Here is a 17307-nt window from a genome sequence, read left to right as displayed (position 1 = left end):
ATAATGAGCCCGACCTTGACCATTCCGTTCATAAACATGAAGACTATTCCGTAGCCCACTTTTGGAAGAAAACAAAACCAAAAGAAGAGAAGAAAAAAGTTTAAAAAACGTGAATGCACATTGGAAGTTACGTGAATTTGATGCATCACTCGACATATATGGGTGGCATGTACATGATAATAAGATATTGAGTAGTGTAGTGGTGTTGAGCTGAGTATTTTCTGAAATAGAAATCTCACAGGTGCCTCTGCAGGCTGTAGTTTGGGATTTTTTAATGTAGCCGGAACACAGATGAAACATTACATGTTATTATATAATTTGAGGAATTTTTTTTAAATGTCCCTTTTAATTATATAGTAATATGTGATATTCCGTCCCATATTCTGAACACACTAAAAAAATCTCTCGTAACTTGGGCGTAGGGTTTGTTTAATAACCATTGGCTAAGCTCGATAAAGGCATGCGTGCGAAAGCCAACCTCGGTTGGTGGATGCTAAATATAGTCCTTCACGTGTGAGTCAGTCACTTGGTATTTGAAACATGCCACAGAAGTTTAACGCCTTCAAAGAATTTCTCACCAGTATCTTATCAACGTTTGTGAATATATATATATATATATGCTCTTAAATCCAGGCCAACATGTGTGCTGGAGCTACGATGTAAACAACTGAAATCATTCAATTGTTTTCAAAAATCGAATTAATTAGCATTTAGCTTAATATTTTTAGGTTTTTGATCCAGACAAGTGTTAGAGAATTGAACTAAATTATGTAGACAGTGCTTAATGTAAACATGTACGACATATGCAGGATGAAGCTTACACACTACTTAATTAAAAGGTTTGTACATGTAGGTGCCCCTGTATTTGGCAGTCCCAACTACCAAATAGTTCAAATTGTTTAGAAGCAATAGCTTACAATTTTATCTGGATTGGCATGGATTTCAACTCTCAACTTGCCTGATTTGGAAGTCTCTTCGAAAAGAATAAACTAAACCAACCTTTGGTCCGACACGTGGAGATCTTACCCACAATATTTGACCTGTAAATTTACCAGATCTCAGAAACTGAGCATGTATGTGCAGTCCATAAAAAAGAAAACATATACAAAAGGATCACCTGTAACAACCCTTACCACAAAATATGCGTCAAATTTTGAAGAGATTGATAGCGGAACATTAATAATGAAGAAATAAAGAAACGTACAAATAGAGTTTTTGAGGAAATAATGAGTTCATCACGTTTATTGACATTATCATCATCAATATTTACAAATTAAAATAAAATAAAAGAGAAACATGTAAAATAACCTTTTTTGAAGTGTTACAATCAATGTTTTAAAGGCGTTAGGTGCTTATCGGAGGTGGGTTGGAGCCTAGTGCCAACCATATAAATAAGTGTCAAATTATAATATATAATTGTATTGGAAAACATAAACTATAACAGATACGTAAATTATAAAAGACTAGAACATATTGAGAACATGGGAAACAAGCACATAATGTGTTCATTCAAGTATCCAACAAGTCTCTTACAATGTATTAAACACATAAATGCAAAATGAAAGTTATCTATTTTCTATTTGAGATAAAGAGTTTGGACCCTAAATATCTTAATAAAAATAAAGCAAAATAAATCATAAATCTGCCAACCCGCTTAAACCCACCTAGGCTCACCTAGTCAGGCTAGGCAGGTGCGTAGATTTGTCAGGGCACTCTTTCTTATTTTTTAAATGTATAGAAATCAATCGGGACTGTGTCAGTCGCCTGGTACCTAGGCAGGCCCTAGACAGCCAGGCGAGGACTTTTAGAACACTGACTACAATTCTACTTAGATATACAAGAAGCCTTTAAGGGAAGGGATCTCCATTTTTTTATATACAAATGGGAAATAGTTGTGGGGCCTGCACCACATTGAACTTTAACGATCCCGACCCTCCATTTTTCAAGTTGCACCTCATAGACCATCCCTGCAAACTATTAACCAAATCGAAAATATTTGAGGCATCTAATTGAGTACAAAGAAATTGACAAATACTTTATTATCTAAGAAACATTAAAATTTCATAGTGATAATTAAATAGGCAAATGGTTTTGGATTAAATTAAATTTTGCAAGGATAATCTACAAATCGAGACTTACAAAATAAACGGCTTGAATCGTTGAAGTTCGACGTGGAGGTAGGCATGTGTGTGTGCGCGCGCGCATGTGTCAATTACTCTAGCTGTATTAACACTCAAAGTAAATATCAAATTATATGATGACCAATTTATGTGACGATGCCTTGCAATCATCCTAGTGTGATGGTACCCTGAACTGATCAATTTTTATTTTATACAATAATATATTTACATAAGGGGATGAGGTATGTATGTAGGCCATGTCATAGTAATTAACCATAATAATTTGGTATTAGCTCGCCATCTACTGAGTTTAGAGCTAAGAATTCTCACTTACAAGTAAAAAAAGAATATCACTCAACTATAGTTCTAAGTGGCACCCTAAAACCTAAAAAGAACATTAGATCGGTGTAAAGAAAACCGCATAAAAACAAAAATTAAGGGCCAAGTTAGGATTGTTGTGCTTTTAAAAAAAAAAAAAGTTTTTGTTGTGATTTAAGAATAATCAGATGTAAAATAAAGTAGTTGAGTGTTTGATAAATTTTATTTTTAAAAGCGTTGTGAGTATAAAACCGCTCGGTAAATTTTAATATAATTGTATATAATGCCAAACAATAGACATGGTAGTAAGGATGGTGGCGGTGATGGCAGTAGTGGTGGTGGGGTATGGTGGTGGTGTCAATAACAGAGTGTGGTGATTGAGGTGTAGAGGTAGCATTGATCACAGCAGTAAGGGTTGCGATTGTGGTGGTGGTGAAGCCAATAACAATGTGTGGTGGTTAATGTGTATTGGTAGTAGTGGTGGGGATTGTGGTGTTGCGCTGACGTCGGATATGGTTGTGGCAACGATAGCGTAAGGCTAGTGGTTGTAGTTATGGGTGGTGTTGATGATGGTAGTGGCGATGATGGTGGTGGTGGTAAGGGAAGTGATGGTGCAACGGCAACATTGAGGGTATGTTGGTGGCGCCAATAGTGGGGTTTGTTGGTTGAGGTGCAAAGGTAACAATAGTCGTAAGGCGGCTGCAGCAGTGGTGGTGACATGGTTGTGGTGGTAGTTCTGGTGTTGGTAGTAGTGGCAATGATGGTGGTGGTAGTGGCGATGGGGAGGCTAGAGTTGCGGTGGTGGTGGTGGTAATGGCAGTGGGTAGTGTAAGGCTATGTGGTTGTAATGGTAGATGATGGTGGTCACTTTGTTTTCCAAGGGAGAAAATGTACGTAAGAAAAAATATAACATCATTTTAATGCTAATGAGAGTATTACTTGCAAATCACTTTATAGGCTCAACTCCGCTTTTTATAAATAAATAATAAAAAAAAGCTTTTAAAACTAACCTATATAAGATGCTTTTTTAAAAAGTTGATGTTTGAATGTCATTGATTTTAAAATAAACAGTAAATTTTATTTCTACCAAGCATTTTGTTACTTCTTTTCTTTTTTTCTTTTTTTTTTCTTTTTTTTGGAGAAAAAATATTTTTTTATTAGTTTAACTTTAAACAGTTTTTGGTGAAATAAAAATACCAAACAGGCCTAAATTCACCCACAAATTGCAATAGAAAACTAAGCAGGCATGATATTTTATTCACACGTGTCGCTGACTTATTAGGCCAATGGCGCCATTAAAATAGTCAAAGATAGATGTGTAGTTTCTATATATAGCCTATCCATAAGTTATATATTACATAATCTGTTAATTTGTATTTCAATACACAGGTTAATTACAAACCAGTAAGACAATTTAATAGTAAAATCCAAACTCGTTCCCCATTAAAAAAAAAAAAAGAAAAAAGAAAAAAACAAGGAATGTTTTTTAACCACTTTTGGCCTATATAAGCTCTAATAAATGGGCAAAATGTATCAAAATAGTTTCTTACAGGCGGCAGGTTGATCAATACCGTCCGTGTTCTTATTGGCTAGCTACTCTTTTCTTCTTAATCTTCTTAACCCTTACGCTAACATTAATATTGATCTTATTCAATTGCAGAAACCTTAAAACAAAAAGAGCATAAGGGGGCTGATATGGGGAGGGGGAAGATTGTGATTCGGAGGATCGATAATTCGACGAGCAGGCAAGTGACTTTCTCAAAGCGTAGGAAGGGTTTAATTAAGAAGGCAAAAGAGCTGGCGATTTTGTGCGATGCAGAAGTTGGACTTGTGATCTTCTCAAGCACCGGAAAGCTTTATGAATTTGCAAGCAACAGGTTTGAAACCAAAAAAAAGTATCAATATTCTTTTTTTCTATACATTTTGGATCCCTTAGTTCTTGTATCTCTGGGTTAATCAGTGTTATATATAGTTTGCATGGCTCAGTTGTTGTGCTACATGTATGTTGTTGCATTTAAATAGCATTTTTATGATTTTTTTTTATTAATTCAAACAATTAATTAGCTATATATTCTCTTAGGACCACTTTGAAAGAAGAGATTCAAATCTGGAAATACAAAAATAATATCGGTGCTGACCTAGAGATTTATATTACAATGCAAGCTTAAGCAGATATAGCTAGAGGCTCATCACAGTGTAAATATCTATATATTTTTGGGGAATTTTTCAATGTATAAGCTGTTACTTTGAAGATCATCATGAGCTGCTTGGAGTTAAAGGTATTTAAAAAAAGGATAGAAGTAGGTTGAACCAAGTCAAAGGTATGATAATTAAGGGTACTCCAAAATAATTATTAAAGCTGAGGTTAATTTAGTGCAACAAATATTACCATATATCTAAATTTGAACACAAAACACTAGCTAAAACATGCATGAAGGGGCACATGAGATGATGATCAATGCGGATCTATGTGAGGGAGGAGTTGCATGCCCAAGAATGAAAGCAAATTATCTGGTAAAATAACTCGTCTACATTGGTGATATGCTACGCAAAATTGAAAGTGATATGATAAGAAATTATATCTATGTTAATTAAAAGCCAGGAAGATACTCGAAAGAACAATATCGACCTTGAATTTACATAATATATGAAAAAGACATTATGCCATGACAACCTCTATTAGTTAAATGAGTTAGATACAAAAAAAGAATACATTCTCGGAGTTATTCCTAGTTAATGTGACCGTAACACATCCATGTCTTGTTATCAATCACCTATTTTTTATCTTACAGTATAAATCCATTTTGGTCTAACCCAACCCTAAGGCAATCTAAACCAAACAAAAATGTATTTTGCTTGTCAAAGTATAGAAATCGCTATATTCAAAAGTTAGGGCAAGTTACAATTTCGAAATCGCTTTGTTAAAAGCACATAATTAAGTGTTAGGGAGGGTAATTAGTTACATTTTAGGGTCAATCACAATTTGCAATCTTAATAGTTTGACACCTATCTTTAATACATTGACAAGTACAGCCTTAAAGTTACCATTAGCATTTTATCCGTCTAACTACAAATTAACCACTACTTTTTGACAAACTTCATATATCTCTTTTTGGCTTATATGGGCGTCACATGAGCCCTTTCCCAACTCTTTCTACCTCTAGAAGGTTAGGGTTTTCTTTTCATTTAGTAAGTTCTTATATGTTGGTCATATGACATCCAAGTGATCGATCATATTGTGACTTTAGGTCTGTTTTTGTCAACAGCAATGCCAAATGTAGTTGACCTTCAATTTAATTAAAACTCTAAGAGTCTGTTTGATAATTATTTTATTTTTTGTTCTTAATTCTTATTTTTTGTGCTTGAGATACAAAAAAAAATTATATGGTAAAAAGGAGGAATGAGGAAAGATGGTTAGAGGGAGGGAACAAAATGAAAACAAAATCTTGAAAGTGAAAACAACTTCAAATGATTTTAGATTTTCATTTTGTCTCTTTTCTAGTACATTTCTTCTACATCTCTCATCCTCATTCTTCTCTTTTTTCCCCATTTCTGCCATGCATATCTCAATTATCTCTAACACAAAAGTGAAAATTAAAAACTAAAAATGAGCTGATTTTCAAACAATCCCTGAATTTATATACATCTTGTCAATGTCCTTGGAAGCGCTTTCTGAGAAAACAACCTATAACAAAGAGAACACTTTTAGTTAATTCTACCAAACCAAATGGAAAACTAATTTAATTAATTATGTGAAATGTTTTCGCTTCTCAAAACATTTTAAAACGAACCGGCCTGAAACTATTGTGGATCACATTTAGTAATGAGCAAAAATAATAGCTTGTTTGATAATTATTTATTTTGAGTTTTGAGTTTTCATTTTTTATGCTTGAGATAGAGGAAATATAGGGGAGAAATGAAGGACATGCATTGTGGAGGAATGATGATTGGAGAAAAGTAGAAGAAATATTTACAAGAAATATCCATGAAATAAAAACTATGTACAACAAAAATACTATTTTAAGTTGTTTTCTTCTAAGATTTTGTTTTATTTCATTATTCTTGATTTCATCTCCTTCCTCCTACCACCCCATACTTCCCCTACACCTTCTTTATATCTAAGGCACAAAAAGTGAAAATTAAAAACTAAAAAGTTATCAAACAGATCTAATTAAGATGTTGGCCCTGAAAAGGGAAAACACGGAAAATGAAAACTTGGGATTCATAGTAACCAATTTCGTTACAACTGGATACCTACAGGTAGGGTTTCCAAATAGATCAAAAGACTAGAACTACATGTGGTTCTGTGGATAATCCTCTACTTCTTAATTGCCAACATTCATATCCGTTAATATCTGTTACCCTGAACCATATATATATATATATATATCTAATGTAGTGATATAGAAATCAATGTCAATGTTCAGTTTTCCATTTTAAGGTCCTCGTCATGAATCACCCTGATCACTGTGTTATGTCCTTATTTCCACCAGCTTGAATTCAGTGATAGAGAGATACAACAGATCAAAGGAGGGACATCAGCAACTTCGTAACCCAGCTTCAGAAGTGAAGGTCTTCTCCATCTGCCTTTTGCTAATTTTTCTCTGCATTAACCATATATTCCAGCATATCATATGAAATGTTAATTACATTGGAGTTTATTAATAGTAATGCTAATTTTTCTCTGCATTAACAATATACTCCAAGAGTTGGATTTCGTCTTCTTTCTTCCCACGCTATTTGAGTTTAAAATAGATATCAGGGTTCATGAAGGCATGATGGTAGGATACACATGGATTTCATGACTAAACTCTTTACATAGAAACCCGAAACCCTAAAATATGTTTACATCTGTGTATCTGCTTCAACCTAAGTGCAATGCACAATAAACCATTTCATGTCGTTTACAAGTATTTAACCAAACTAATTCGTCTTTTTCTTACACCGTCTAGGCATAAAACTTATACCTAGGCATTCAGTTACTCATACGTACTCAAGTAATTGTTAGGTTTTGGAATAAAAGTTTCCAACTCCAGACAGCTGCTTGTAACATTGCTACAAATTAAGAACAAAAAATTGTTACAATAATATTCTGTGGTCCTGCTTTGTCAAGTCAAACGAACTATTCTTTAATGGAGTTATGCATGCTTAGTCATAATTTCTGAAGGCTACCAGTTCTAGTCATAAGAAAAGATTGCTTCACACAACCATCAGACAAAACTAAACATGCATACGACTTCCTTGGCACTGATCAAGCATGTTAATTAGTTACATATGTGTGTGTGTGTGTGTGTGTGTGTGTGTGTGTGTGTGTGTGTGTGTGTGTGTGTAGTAACTTGTGTTTCCTAACTCACATATATAGAAACACAAGATATTTTTGAGTTTGGTGAGAACTGTACAAAGAATAAGTTTAAATTACTCTTCCATCTTTTATTATATAAACATATATAGGATGTTTTTCAGCTTCCAAGGATGAGAACTGTACATGTTATCTTCCAAACAAATTATAAGTTCTGATGTTGGAATGATGAACTTGCGTAACTCCATTATAAGATAGTTCGTTTGTCTTGACTTAGAAGTACTTCTAGAATATGTATGTTGAACTAAACCAAACTGTATACAAATTGCAAGAAACTACTTTTCTTTGATAAACCAAAGTTTATAATGTACTTAAATAATCACAAGTTTCTGACATATTGTCAAAGGGACTTTATCTGATGCACTTCTCAAATGATGCATGCATTTTACTGTTTTGTTATTGTGTACTTGCTAGTTTTGGCAAAGGGAGGTAGCCAGCTTAAGGCAAGAACTACAGAACTTGAGAGAGAATCATCGGTACGATCTTTCTCCTTCAGTTAGTTAGAATTCAACAATTTTTTTTGAAATTGCACACAAGCACACACAAATAACGATGGCTGCACCTAATGTTATCATCTCATGGATAATACTGTCATAAAATGCTTCATATACAGAATTCTTACAATGTCCTAATTTAATATCTAATTATTTAGGGTTTAGCTAGGGTGGATGTGAGCCACTTAAAAACAATGTATACTATACATTGATTTGTGGTAGGACTCCAAACACTGCTCATCGACTTATCGTCCCGCATTGTGATATGACAGGCAATTCATGGGAGAACAACTTTGTGGTTTAAGTGTCAAAGAACTAAAGGGTCTAGAAAGTCAGTTAGAAATGAGTCTGCAAGAAATTCGAATGAAAAAGGTTCGCTGAAATTAATGCGTTTATTTATGTATTATCTTATTTCCTGGTGTCATTGTTTTCATTTAGTAGAAGTTTGACAAATATCATTCATCTAAACTCTTGCAGGAACAAATATTGACCGATGAAATAGAAGACCTAAATCAAAAGGTCTTTCCAAAAATACATAATTAATCAATCGTTATTTTGTCTTACACATGACTACGTACTAAGAGTTAGTTCACTCAGCATACGTTTTTCGTCTTCTTTGTTCCATGCAGGGTAATATCATCCATCTGCAAAATATGGAACTGTACAAGAAGGTAAAGTTCATTTGTCAAGAAAAAAATCCTTAAGAAAATAAATCAATCATAATCCACCTTACCTTATTTGGCAACGTAAAGTAAACACTAGCAACAATAAACTTTATGTAACAGGTTTATGGCACAAGTGCCGTGAATTCAGAAAGTAGAAATGTCTGCATTCCCAATGCCATGTGGACAGGTGAGGAGTCACATGTACCATTCCACCTTCAACTAAACTAGCCCAACCAACAAATGTAACAGACGTCAACAACAACAAGCAATTTGATGGTAAATTTTATTCACATTCTTTTATCAAAAAAAAAATTAATAATTAATGTTCCAAAACATACTCATCTCAACTTTCATCTGAATTGTACTTGTTATAATGCAGAAGTCTACACTCCAAGGAAGTGCGCTGTTTCTCTAAACAAGTACACTGCTACAAGCATCCAAAATGTAAAACTTAGTTTTTGCAAACTTCTTTTTGGGGCCCTGGAGTGTTGGGCATGTCCTTTTCTCGGCCTGGTGGGCTTTCTTTGTGTTAGTTTTTGCACACTTTCTTTGTGCGATACACAAAGAAAATAAACTTTTTATGTTGTGTGCTTGGAAATGTTTGATTAGTACCATAAAGCATGACCTAAACATGCTTTTTTATTTAATTATCACAGATATTTGTTGAATTTGTCATCACATATCAATTTCATTCTTACCATCCTCGTCTTAATCCTGGGTTCTTCTCTCTATTCCTCCCTCCTTCTATTTATCCCATAATTTTCTTTCCATTGATTGAATCTGATTATGGTTCTCTCAAATTTTCAATTGATTATAAAATTCTCTCTTTTAATTAAAAATGGGGTTTATCATTTTTTGCATATCTGAAATTAAAGAGAGAGATAAAATTTCCCCTCATGATATCTTCATAAAAATTTCTCCACCAATTCGGATTCGAATTTGCCGTTGATTTCTTCAAGGGACAAGTTCCACTCGGTGTCCGTTTTAGCTTGGACAATACCACCTTTTCAAACACGACGCTGGGAAGGATAATTAGAGATATTTGATGCTACTGTTTGCCCTGCACAAATAATTAACCGAATACTAAACAGAATATATATATGCAACGTTGAACTGTTATTATTCTGGATTACGCACCATGAAAGAAAAATGGGAAAATATGATCTCCCGTGTATTGATTTGTAGGTCGCTACGATTTCAAAATGCATTCAAGAGTTATTGCAAAATTCCCACACTTTGTAAACCTAAAATTATAAATTGATAAAGCATACGAAGAAACGAAGAGAGCGAGAGAGAGTCAGAAATCTCGTGTGGAAGTGCCGCTCATAGAAACCAATATTGGTACTGCGTTTGCACATTGAATTTCATCATCCCCTCACAAATAACCACCCAAAACAAAATCATCAAATTTCATACACAAACCAAGAAATTGAAAGAAAAAAATGCTTTCTTTGGATCCCAACTAACATGCGGAGGAGGAGGCGGAAGCTTGTGGTTTTATAGACAACAGCCGCTCAATTCATGGCGTAACCCTAGCATCCCCAAAACACCGTCGTTTTGGAAAGAGTACCCGACCAGGCCCAACTTGGCCCAGATGGATATACATAACCAAACTATCGTTTCTGGGTTTAAAATAAATAAGTAAACCTTTTGGGGTCGAAAAGTAAATACGAAAAAGATATTGGTCAGAATTCACTCAGTCTGCAGACTGCAGCACAACTCTGCACAAGTGTTGATTTCCGTTGGCGCTTTCGTCTCTCTTCGTTTCTGCCTCTCGAGCCCCCTCTCTCTGTTCGCGCTGAGATATCTCTCTCTCATCGACTAAATGTTTCGGTTTCTCTCTCGTTATTGTTAGTAGGTTTTGATTCATCTTCTATGATTTGAGTTACCATTTTTTTGGCGAATTCTGACGACTTTACGATCCGGGTTTAAATTTTTGCATTAGGATTCTCTACCTTCCTAATCTTTCTATCCTTCCATCTTTTTCTATTTGAACGGTCACAGTTAAGTCACATTAATATTGTATATTGATTTTTTCATAAAGATAACAAAAAGTAATGTGTGAAAAGAGGGGAGGGAATGAGATAAGAATAAGAGGGTTGAGAATCCTACTCCTTAAATATTTCAGTTAAAAAAATTGAATTCAAGTTTGATACCAAACAAATGTCAAATAAGAGAACTACAATCCTAAGGAAAACCTAAAACAATAAAATATGCATCTGGAAATTACATTAATAGTAGAAGAAGAGGAGTAAAACCATTGAGTTGCAGATAGAAGAAGAATAAAAGAAGAAGAGATGCAAGGAGCATTAATTCACGACCGAAGGCGAAGAGTTGGCAGAAACCGGATTGATTTTTGCTTGGTCATATTCAATAGTGCCAAAGCATGTGGGGTGTAAGGCTTTGAAATGCTTTGAGTCTTTAAGTTATACACACCATAATCTTCACGATTCCAATATACATATTGCCAAGTTGAAGTATATGCAATCTGGCTAACATCCTGGTAACTTTGAGGTCAAAACAGATACCGAATCGTTAGCCCCTACGAAGAGAGCAACATCAACCAAACTTATCATCTCAATCCACTTACTTTCTTCAAAGTTCCATCTAAAAATTTCAAAATTTTGTATCACAAAGTTGGGGTATCGCCGTCCGTTCCCTTTTCTTTCCATCTTGAAGCACCTTTACACCATTAAAACTTGTTTTTTGTTCAGGTCCACGAGATATCTCTCACGAACTATACATTGTTCAATAATTTTCCCATCTAGGTTAAGTCTATCAGACGTATCGATGCAGTAAACTTCATCTCCAAAATGAACGACATCGTCAATGAAGTGCCACGTCCTATGATCGTGATACGTCCGAGTTTTGTCTTTAGCAAGTCTAAGACCATCTTCAATGATTGGGCTAAAAACCAAATATTTTAACCCGAAAAATTTAGCTTTTAGCCCAGAAACAACTTTTTTGCTCCAACCGTTCTAGCCAAAAATTTTAGCCCGGAATTATTAAAGAATGAATTTAGGCTTTTTTTTTGTTAAATTAAATTTAAAATATATATATATATATATATATAGACTATCGTAAATTAATTTTATGAACATTTTAATCTAAAAAAATTTAAATTCTGATAAATATTGGGTAGAGTCCACTCCGATTTCTAGGCTAAATTTTGAGGGGAATTTGGCCTTGGTTTAGCGTTTAGCATTTAGCCCAAATTTTCCCCTTGGGTGGGTTTGGAGGGAAGTTTGGGGGGCTAATTTGGCTTTTAGCCCACCATTGGAGTTAGTCTAATAGAAGCCAATCGATAACCATCCCCGAATATGACCTCAACAATACATTCATCTGCATTTAAAACTGGATCTGCTGAAATAATAGCTTTGAAAACATAACGGTCGTATCGTCGAGCCCAATACTCGGTGCGTCTAGGTAGAGGAGGCATCTATAAAGGAAGGCGAATGACTGAATTTTCAATCTCTTCACATCCTTGAATCCTTGCGAATGGATTCATTAAGGTCACCACGAAATTTCATCGACAGTTACAAGCCATCCTTTTGAAAACCCACAAAATCGTTTGTTTAGCAACCTTAATTGTAAATCATAAACCTTATCCTTCTCAACATTGTATATGTTCCATGTACCCTGTTTGCCATTGGCGTTGGCCGTCGAGGATTATCCTTTGTTACACTATTCCATGACATACAAACAAGACTGAATCTCAAAAGGTCATCCGATGCAAGTTTCTCCAACACTGAATCTAGAAGGTGGTTAGGCAAAATTTTCCAATCTGAAAAGGAAAAATCAAGGAAAAACTGAATAAGAAACATGACAGGAATTAAACAACTAAGAAAAACAAATTGATCGAGCAAATGCAGCATTAGTGATCGATGTACTACTCAGTCATCGTAACCATGCATAAACATGGAAATTAAACAACTAGCTTATGGTACCAAAGGTGTTAATTAAGGGGTTTCTCAAAAGTCCAATCATAAGTATATAGCTATTCAAATGCCTATTCCAGTTTCAAATTCTCACAATGTACAAGAAGAAGAATTTCAGTGTCATTTGCTACGAGTAATGCTGAAATACAATCTTCAACTCCAAGTCTTTCTATATCAGTTATGAATAATGATAGTGAGTCATAGTCAAGGGACTCAAGGGAGTCGGTTTTGGTTTCACAGCAATATCAAGATCCATATTCCCCTCATCATCACTCTGGTACATCATCACTGTTGCATGTCCACATAGATTTACAACTTCAGGTAATCTTGCCATTTTCATCACAAAATGACTCATCCATTAACATGGATCAATCCACTGATATAAATACTTCTGAGTCTGTCCACCAAATGGTAACAAGATTGAAAAATGGTGTTATTCAAAGACAAGATTATAGTGCATTTATAGCATCGTTTCCTGAGTTGCAATCTTTGCAGCTCACTGAAGAAGATTGCTTTAGTGGAGGCTATAGTTTTGTATCTGCCATTACTAATATCTCATAACCAACTACATTTAGGAAAGCTGCTTCACTACCACAATGGTAGCACGCAATGCAGGAAGAGTAGATTCTCTTCGAAGTCAAGGCACTTGGGTTCTAGTACCACCTCCAAGTGACAAATCCATTGTTGGTAGCAAATGGGTGTATAAAGTGAAGAAAAATCATGATGGCAGTGTTTCCAGGTATAAAGCAAGGCTTGTGGCTCAAGGATTTTCTCAGGAGCAAGGTATTGATTACTTGGACACCTTTAGTCCAATAGTAAGACATACTACTTGTGAGGGTTGCATTGGCTTTAGCAGCAGGTAACCATTGGAAACTTAGACAGCTTGACATTAAAAATGCATTCTTGCATGGTGACTTGCAAGAAGAGATTTACATGAAACAACCACAGAGGTTTGTTGATGCATCACATCCCACTCTTGTGTGCAAATTAATCAAATCACTATACAGATTGAAACAGGCTCCAAGGGCATGGAATTCGAAGTTCACATCTTACTTGAATGTTATGAATTTTCAGGCTTCAACCTCTGATACAAGTTTGTTTATCAAGAAAGATGATGGGGATATTGTTATTCTTCTACTTCATGTAGAAGATATCATATTGACAGGTTCAAACTCTATCAAGATCCAGAAGATGATTGATGAGTTATCTAAGGTCTTTGAACTTAAGGATATGGGACAGTTGACATATTTTCTGGGATTACTAATCTCTTATAAGAAGAATAGAGATATTTTTGTGAATCAATCAAAGTATATAAAAGATGTGATCCATAAGGTAGGAATGGACACATGTAAACCTGCAGCTACTCCACGCAAACCTCATGATCAAATGTTACTTTCTAAGGGTTCTTTAATGTCAGATCCATCACTTTATAGGAGTATTGTAGGATCATTGCAATATTTGACCTTTACTAGGCCCGATATTGCATATGTTGTTAATACAGTATGTCAGTTCATGAATTCTCCAACAGAAATGCATTATGCAGCAGTGAAATGAATACTAAGATATCTTCATGGTACACTGCACCATGGGATATTATATTTAGCTAATCAAATAAAGACAATTGCTGCATTTTCAAATGATGATTGGGCATCTGATCTCAACACTCAAAGGTCGATCATAGGCTATGTAGTGTATCTGGACCAACAATCCAGTGTCTTGGCAAGAAACAATGTTCAGTATCAAGAAGTTCAACAGAGGCTGAATATAAGGCTCTTACTCACACCACAGTTGATGTTGCTTGGTTAAAGGGAATACTAAAGGATTTAGAAGTGTTTCTACCTTCACCTCCCATAATTCATTATGATAATATGTCTGCCATTACTTTTACTGCAATCCAGTGTCTTGGCAATCAAAGAAACAATGTTCAGTATCAAGAAGTTCAACAGAGGCTGAATATAAGGCTTTTGCTCACACCACAGCTGATGTTGCTTAGATAAGGGGAATACTAAAGGATTTAGAAGTGTTTCTGCCTTCACCTCCCATAATTCATTGTGATAATATGTTTGTCATTGCTCTTACTGCAAATCTTGTGTTTCATTCTCGTATAAAACATCTAGATACCGATTTTCACTTTATGAGAGAACGTGTTCAACAAGGAGATCTGGAAGTGGTTTACATTCCAACTGAAGATCAAACTGCCGATGTTCTGACAAAAGGTCTTCACAATCCAGCGTTTCTTCGACATTGTTACAATCTTAGGCGGAGTACCTCAGCCACGATTGAGGGGGGATGTTGAGTGTCATAAATCAATGGTTAGATGGACTGCCAACTCATTACAATATTTAATAGATAATGGATTACCAAATCAGCCTTACAGTTAGTTAGTTAGTTAGTTAATTACATGAATAGCTTACTAGCTAATATTGGACTTGGTGTATAAATAGCTAAAAACACATATTGTAATTCAGTTAGAACATTTTCACAAATCAATACAGTTTCTTTCTCCTTTCTCTTTCTTTCTCTCTGTCTCTTCGATCTCTGAGTTCTTCGAAGGCATTGTTAGTGTTTGTTATCACTTTCTACTATATATAAAGGTTGCATTTCATTCTTTTATTCACCACTTTAGGAAACATATGTTGGTTGCTAGGAAGCCATGGATGTATGTCCGTGTGTGTGTGTGTGTGTGTGTGTGTGTGTGTGTGTGTACATTATATATGTTAGAGAGAGGAGAAGACAAATAGAAGGAATGGATTAAGAAATCAAATAGAATCAGAGATAAGGGTGCTGAAATATTCGTATTTATCTACCTGCTTGGGATGTCAGCCTGCAACAGGGTAATGATTCGCAGCTCTCTTTGTTATTTGCTTAGCTATTTTATGTAGTAACTCGTTGTCTTTCATGGTTGCTTTTAGGCAGAAACTGCAAAACAAGTTTTATATGCAAGGGTTTTATATAATGCTGCTTATTTGATACAAAACTATTATATATAACATATACCTATTTTTACAACTACGGCCTTTTGGTTTCAAGTATGGTATGATCAGTTTGTTCACTATATAGTACTGGATAATGCAAAGCCTGTTTTGATTTAAAGTGTTGATCTATTTGTAATACCCTTATAAAACGACTTGTACAATTCCAACTTGGTTGAAGTATTATTTGTAAAATAGTTAAATAGTTCATACTGATACATACATACATACATACATATATATATATATATAATATGACAAAGCTTTTAGGCAATTGTATAAGCCAAAGTGTTTTGAGGTACTTGTATTATACAGTGAGATATATATACATATATATATTGCTTATTTCCTTATGAACTATTTATGTGTATCATTGCTTGATTCGAATGTTCATAAAGTTGTAATTGTGAACTGTTGTTGGAATGGTGTTTCATTGGTGATATATGTGGAATATGAAATGAGATTAATTGCGCATCATTCATGATGTGTTATGTGGTTGGAGTTTCAGTGTTGAGAAAGAATTGGAAATGAGGGTAGTTGGAAAGGATCTTTTGTGTAGTTAAACCAAACTCTTAGCAGGTACCAGGTCTCAAGTGAGCCCACAGTGTACAAATTCTTTAAGGGTAATTCAGGACTGGCGATGAAGGGTTTTGGCAAGATGACTAACAAAAGGGGAAATTGGGATGATTGAGTTACAGGGGGTTAATTTGTATATTAAAACATTCAAACCATCACTGCAGAGGTAAAATGCACGGTATAAGACGTGTAAGTCCGTGTGTTTTATTATATGAATTAATGGGTAGAGATGAAGAGTATTGCATTGCACTCATGCATTGTTATTGATAGTGATTTGGTACTTGATTACATGATTTTATGACACTTAATTTAGTATCGTTATTACTGTGATAATGTTATGTCCCTACTGAGCTTTGGAAAAGTTCACCCCTCTATTATTATGCAGGCTTATCAACTAAACAGTAAAAAAGGGTAGACGAGATGAGATCGGATTAAGTGTGAGGATAGAATTTGTATTTATCTATTTTAGTCTTGTAAGGAATCATGAATTATTTTTATAAGAGGAATTTCATATTTTCTCACCCAGTTTCACTTTCCTTTTATTTAATTTTATTTTTTAGCTTGCGCACCAGATTCGGGTTTGAGATTTTTCCACCGACCCCGAGTTCGGGGCGTGATAGAGATGTTTTTGATTTGGATTAAATGTCCCAATACATGGGACAACTGCTAAGGCAATTGGATAGCCCTTTACAAAAAATCTAAGCCATACATGTGGCAATAGATTAGAGATCCAAAGCATTTCAAAGTACATAACAGGACATCAAAGTTAGACAGCAAAAAAACAGAAGCAAAGAATTAACTGTAACATTTCCTCTTAATGCTTTGCTACTTCACTCCCAAAAGTTCTCTTAGGTAGATGAATCTG

At 34.8% G+C, this 17307-nt stretch overlaps 1 protein-coding gene and 1 pseudogene across 2 annotated transcripts; one reads left to right on the top strand and one right to left on the bottom strand.

Annotated features, from left to right (window-relative positions):
* The first annotated feature begins 3198 nt into the window (after nucleotides 1-3198).
* On the top strand, nucleotides 3199-10391 carry LOC103937632 (MADS-box transcription factor 23). Of its 2 annotated transcripts, XM_048570731.1 has the most exons (9): nucleotides 3199-4010; nucleotides 4099-4315; nucleotides 6932-7010; nucleotides 8212-8273; nucleotides 8564-8663; nucleotides 8769-8810; nucleotides 8921-8962; nucleotides 9077-9232; nucleotides 9336-10391. In XM_048570731.1, exons 2-8 carry the CDS (start codon nucleotides 4134-4136, stop codon nucleotides 9182-9184), a joined length of 615 nt encoding a protein of 204 aa, XP_048426688.1. In that variant the 5' UTR covers nucleotides 3199-4010; nucleotides 4099-4133; the 3' UTR covers nucleotides 9185-9232; nucleotides 9336-10391. The 2 variants fall into 2 exon arrangements, with proteins under 2 accessions (XP_048426688.1, XP_009345856.1); XM_009347581.3 differs by having other exon boundaries at nucleotides 3199-4315.
* Nucleotides 10392-11270: 879 nt separating this feature from the next.
* Nucleotides 11271-13228, bottom strand: LOC108866446 (annotated as a pseudogene).
* Nucleotides 13229-17307: the final 4079 nt, after the last annotated feature.

Source organism: the organism of the source record quoted next, unplaced genomic scaffold (genome assembly GCF_019419815.1).
Source record: "Pyrus x bretschneideri cultivar Hongxiangsu unplaced genomic scaffold, Pyrus_bretschneideri_v1 Contig102, whole genome shotgun sequence".
NCBI lineage: Eukaryota > Viridiplantae > Streptophyta > Magnoliopsida > Rosales > Rosaceae > Pyrus > Pyrus x bretschneideri.
This window is presented reverse-complemented; position numbering and strand designations above follow the sequence as displayed.

Bases quoted from the DNA above. Each gene is read 5' to 3' on its own strand.
- LOC103937632 (XM_048570731.1), top strand. From the start codon at position 4,134: ATGGGGAGGGGGAAGATTGTGATTCGGAGGATCGATAATTCGACGAGC. The intron at 8,274-8,563 runs GTACGATCTTTC...GTGATATGACAG, and splicing joins AACTTGAGAGAGAATCATCG to GCAATTCATGGGAGAACAAC. The intron at 8,811-8,920 runs GTCTTTCCAAAA...TGTTCCATGCAG, and splicing joins TAGAAGACCTAAATCAAAAG to GGTAATATCATCCATCTGCA.